We start from the raw sequence: 5,216 nt of genomic DNA, 5'->3' as shown, positions 1-5,216 counted from the left end.
AAATAATTAATTAAATGTGTCAATAATTAATTAAAATGTGAATACATAATAATTAATTAAATGTGTCATATAATTAATTAAATATTATTCGCGGCTGCCCCTCTGTTGGTCTTCCTTGGTCTCTTGTGTTTGGGGGCCTCTGGATGTCTGGAGTCTTGATCTCCTCCATACCTGCTTCATGCCCTGGAGGACGGGGCTGTGGCTCCCCACACTCCCTAGCAGATCGTTACATGGAGAAACCTTTGGAATGCAAGCATGCTGATCCACACAGGTATGCACACAGGTGTACACACGGGTATTCACAGACGCGGACTACAGCTTTCTTGGCTGCTGCCTCAAAGCACATTGTGCGCTGTCTATCTTGCGTGCTGCACAATATCGTTTATATTTAGTAACTATTGATATCTATGACTAGCTAGTTTATTTTGATGGTGCTTTTTTTCTTTATTATTATGTTGCTCTTTGTTGTTTGCTGTCTCCTCTGTTTGTTTGTTTTTTGTTTGTTTTTTCTTTCTCCATACAGGTGACCCAGGAGTTTTTTTTTTTTTTTTTTTCTCTCTCTTCCCCCCCCTTCTCACCGTCTCTTCTCATAAATGTGTCAATAATTAATTAAAATGTGAAATACATAAATAATTAATTAAATGTGTCAATAATTAATTAATTACATGTGTCATAACTATTTATTTAATTAATTAATTCCAATTTTAATTAATTATTGACACATTTAATTAATTATTTAATGGTGTATTTAATTAATTCATTATGGCAGTCCTGGCGTTCCATAGTATCTTGAACCAACAACTGTAATCGCCATATATTTCAACTATTTCCTGGAAAAAAATGTGAACTTAAGTAGTTTTATCTTAAGGAGGCTCTAATACTTTGTAATAAACAAACCACAACCTCGCTCTTGTCACTGCCAGGATATTTCTTTAGCGCCTCCCTTCACAGATGTGTCTGTATCAGGATGGGTCTAAACAACATGGTGTAAATGCAGTTGCTGGTGAGCCTCATTTCCTGTAGGAGGTGAACAAGAGCAGAGATCTGTTTCCCTTCAGAGCACAGAGGTTGTTTCTGTTCAGAGGAAGTGAAACTGTCTGACAGTCACTGAGAGACGGTGAAACGGCACAGCACATGAATCAAATGGATCAAACAAAATTCTGCTGTTCAGTCTGTTTGGATCTACTGAAGGATCCGGTGACTATTCCCTGTGGACACAGCTACTGCATGAACTGTATTAAAAGCTTCTGGGATGAAGAGGAAAAGAAGAAAATCTACAGCTGCCCTCAGTGCAGACAGACTTTCACAGCGAGGCCTGTCCTGGTGAAAAACACCATGTTAGCAGATTTAGTGGAGGAGCTGAAGAAGACTGGACTCCAAGCTGCTCCTGCTGATCACTGCTATGCTGGACCTGAAGATGTGGCCTGTGATGTCTGCACTGGGAGAAAAATGAAAGCCTTCAAGTCCTGTTTAGTCTGTCTGGCATCTTACTGTGAGAAACACCTTCAGCCTCATTATGATTCACCTACATTCAAGAAACACAAGCTGGTGGAGCCCTCCAAGAAGCTCCAGGAGAACATCTGCTCTCGTCATGATGAGGTGATGAAGATGTTCTGCCGTACTGATCAGCAGAGTATCTGTTATCTCTGCTCTGTGGATGAACATAAAGGCCACGACACAGTCTCAGCTGCAGCAGAAAGGACTGAGAGGCAGAGAGAGCTGGAGGTGAGTCGACAAAACATCCAGCAGAGAATCCAGGACAGAGAGAAAGATGTGAAGCTGCTTCAACAGGAGGTGGAGGCCATCAATCAGTCTGCTGATCAAACAGTGGAGCACAGTGAGAAGATCTTCACTGAGCTGATCCATCTCATCCAGAAAAGAAGCTCTGATGTGAAGCAGCAGATCAGATCCCAGCAGGAAACTGAAGTGAGTCGAGTCAAAGAGCTTCAGGAGAAGCTGGAGCAGGAGATCACTGAGCTGAAGAGGAAAGATGCTGAGCTGAAGCAGCTCTCACACACAGAGGATCACATCCAGTTTCTACACAACTACCCCTCACTGTCAGCACTCAGTGAGTCTACAGACTCATCCAGCATCAATATCTGTCCTCTGAGCTACTTTGAGGATGTGACAGCAGCTGTGTCAGAGGTCAGAGATAAACTACAGGACATTCTGAGAGAGGAATGGACAAACATCTCACTGACAGTCACTGAAGTGGATGTTTTACTGTCACAACCAGAGCCAAAGACCAGAGCTGGATTCTTAAAATATTCATGTGAAATCACACTGGAACCAAACACAGCACACTCATGGCTGTTATTATCAGAGGGGAACAGAAAAGCAACATTTATGAATCAACAACAGTCTTATTCTGATCATCCAGACAGATTCACTAAAAGGTCTCAGGTCCTGAGTGGAGAGAGTCTGACTGGACGTTGTTACTGGGAGGTGGAGTGGAGAGGGAGAGGAGTTAATGTAGCAGTCGCATACAAGAATATCAGCAGAAAAGGATGGGGTAAAGAATGTGGATTTGGACAAAATGACAAATCTTGGTCATTAGTTTGTAACAACAACAGTTTTACATTTCGGTACAACAACATCCAAACTCCTGTCTCAGGTCCTCGTTCCTCCAGAGTAGGAGTGTACCTGGATCACAGAGCAGGTATTTTGTCCTTCTACAGCGTCTCTGAAACCATGACTCTCCTCCACAGAGTCCAGACCACATTCACTCAGCCGCTCTATGCTGGACTGACATTTTACTACAATGCAGTTGGAGTCTCTGCTGAGTTGATTAAGCTCAAATAGACTGAAGTCTTTCATATTGTGGGTTTAAATCTGCATTTTAGTTTCATTTTATTTTCTCTCCATCATTTCTGCACAGAGATCAGCTGTCAGTCAAACATTATGGGTGGTACCTCCACATCTTCTAGTTGTTCTCTTGATGTTTCTGAGTTTTTAAAGGAGATCTTTCCTGTGACTGTTTATGGAGGCTATCACTGCTCATCATCATTTTGATTTACTAAAATATTTCTCCACATGAAAATGTAAACTTCTCTATCCTCTAAATGTTTCTGGAATATTTGTATTGAAAAATGTCGACATTTCTCTTTATGAGTATGGCAGACCATGTGTGTGTGTTTGTGTTTGTTTTTGTCAAAATCATCAAACAAATGAGGAAAAACTGTGATTGTAATGAATGAATTCATATATTGTGTTGATGTTTTATTGTGTGAATAAACTGGAAGGTTTGACTATAAATCAAACTTTGAACAAAGTCTTTTCTTCTGTCTTCATTCCAGGATCTCACTCAAATCTGATGCAGAAAATATGAAACTAATCTGAGAGAATAACTGAAGCAGTTTTCCTCCTGAAGCATCACAAAGTTCAGAGTTCATGTTTAGAGCAGAAGATTCAGCAGTCGCTCTGTGACCTTTCAACTTTCTTCACTAAAACAGCTTCATTACAGAGAAACAAGTCACATTTTCTTCATGTTCTTAAGTCCTTTAAAATGTGTTTAATGGTCCTTGAATGCAGCATCAGTGTCGCAGGTTTAAAAGGTCACTTTCTGTTGTGTTCAAAGATTTCCTTCAGATATGGTCTTTAATCAGTAAAGCCAGTGATACAGCAGTGTCATTAGCTGTGTTATTGGCACCAGGCTGTGTTTATGTATGTGTTTAATTCTGTCTGAGGATGTCTTCAGCATGAAATGATCATTTGCTCAGCTGCTGTGTCTCATCTCTTATCAGACATTGGTTGGAATGTCATTGGTCATAGCAGATGGCCCCGCCCCTCCCTGAGCCTGGTTCTGCCGGAGGTTTCTTCGTATTAAAAGGGAGTTTTTCCTTCCCACTGTTCCCTAAGTGCTTGCTCATAGGAGGTCATATGATTGTTGGGTTTTTCGCTGTATTTATTATTGTAGGGTTTACCTTACAATATAAAGCACCTTGAGGCAACTTTTGTTGTGATTTGACGCTATATAAATAAAGTTTAATTGAATGGACACAGTCAAACTGCACGATGCAAATAAAATGACTAAAATCATCTTTCTTGTGGTTTATTGACTTCAGACCAGCAGACAAAGCCGACAGATTCTAAAGTTGGGGAGAAATCTAGATTGTGTACTAAAGAGTTTTCTTGTTATCAATAGACATTTGGAATGACAGTGTTATGACGTGGACCGAAAACGCAGACAAAGGAGAAAATCAAAGTATAAAAAAAAAATGTAAAAAAGGTGAACCGTTTCTTTTGGGCTGAAGTCAAAAATGGAAAACAATTAGGGCAAAACGTCCTGGGACAAACTAAACTACAAACTAAACTGGGAGCAGCTAAATTACTATGATGACTGAAACATGAAACTGAACCGGAACATGAAGAAAAAAAACATGAGCATGAACCTGAGAAGTAGAAATAAAACGCTGTGACCAGACGTGACTTGACATGGAGAAAACACACAACCTGACAAAGAACAGGGGAAGGCAGAGGACATGAATACACAGAAGGGTAATGAGGGAAGTGGAAACACAGCTGACACAAATGTACCTGAACGCCACAGGGAAAGTACAACTAAACACATTGATTATGGAACAGAATCCACAATAAAACAGGAAACATTGAGACATGAACTGGGACACGCAAGCTTGACACGAGACAGAGGGAGCGAGACACAAAGGGAACCTACAGACGAGGAGATAACACATGGAAAAAAACAGAAAGAGACTCAAACAAGGAGACGAAGGAGAAACATAAACTAGGTGAAATCTCAACTAAACCCTAACTAATACTAAACACCAGAACCTAACATATTTACAATGTAACATAAAGCAAACTCAACTCAGTTGTTGGTTGTTCTAAAGTAAAGCTCACAGTCTTAAGTGTTGATATTCAACACAAAGAAAAGCTCACGTGTTTGAATTTACTTACAATTAGTTTTTATAAATTCTGACCGTAAACAATTTTTACAGGTTTGATATTCTTGGACACTCAATATCAGGTGATGCGATTTAATAAAAATTTAAAATTTGTAATTTTATATGTCCCAATGAGTCATTTGCACTAAACAGTGACAGTATAACAGATTTGTCATTTAAAATATGGCAGACCTCAAATCAGACTTAATTGATAGAGATATATGCAAATGTGGTGGCACAAAGGTGGAAAACAGGTAAAGGCAACTAGATGGTGTTGACAGCGCCACCTGGGGAGGAAGTTACACCCCAGGA

The 5,216-nt window shown here is 39.9% G+C and overlaps 1 protein-coding gene across 2 annotated transcripts; it reads left to right on the top strand.

Moving 5' to 3' along the window:
• The first annotated feature begins 1,113 nt into the window (after window positions 1-1,113).
• Window positions 1,114-4,481, top strand: LOC120733576 (tripartite motif-containing protein 16-like). Of its 2 annotated transcripts, XM_040031875.1 has the most exons (3): window positions 1,114-2,766; window positions 3,589-3,609; window positions 4,187-4,481. In XM_040031875.1, exons 1-3 carry the CDS (start codon window positions 1,135-1,137, stop codon window positions 4,208-4,210), a joined length of 1,677 nt encoding a protein of 558 aa, XP_039887809.1. In that variant the 5' UTR covers window positions 1,114-1,134; the 3' UTR covers window positions 4,211-4,481. The 2 variants fall into 2 exon arrangements, with proteins under 2 accessions (XP_039887809.1, XP_039887808.1); XM_040031874.1 differs by lacking the exons at window positions 3,589-3,609; window positions 4,187-4,481 and having other exon boundaries at window positions 1,135-2,939.
• The last annotated feature ends 735 nt before the right edge of the window (window positions 4,482-5,216 follow it).

Source organism: Simochromis diagramma, unplaced genomic scaffold (assembly GCF_900408965.1).
Source record: "Simochromis diagramma unplaced genomic scaffold, fSimDia1.1 OVJJ01000252.1, whole genome shotgun sequence".
NCBI lineage: Eukaryota > Metazoa > Chordata > Actinopteri > Cichliformes > Cichlidae > Simochromis > Simochromis diagramma.
The sequence above is the reverse complement of the archived record's forward strand: the minus strand, read 5'-3'. Positions and strand labels throughout refer to the sequence as shown.

Coding starts and splice junctions, on each gene's coding strand:
- LOC120733576 (XM_040031875.1), top strand. CDS start 1,135: ATGAATCAAATGGATCAAACAAAATTCTGCTGTTCAGTCTGTTTGGAT. Junction 2,767..3,588: donor TGACATTTTACTACAATGCA/GTTGGAGTCTCT, acceptor GATTTCCTTCAG/ATATGGTCTTTAATCAGTAA. Junction 3,610..4,186: donor TATGGTCTTTAATCAGTAAA/GCCAGTGATACA, acceptor CCGAAAACGCAG/ACAAAGGAGAAAATCAAAGT.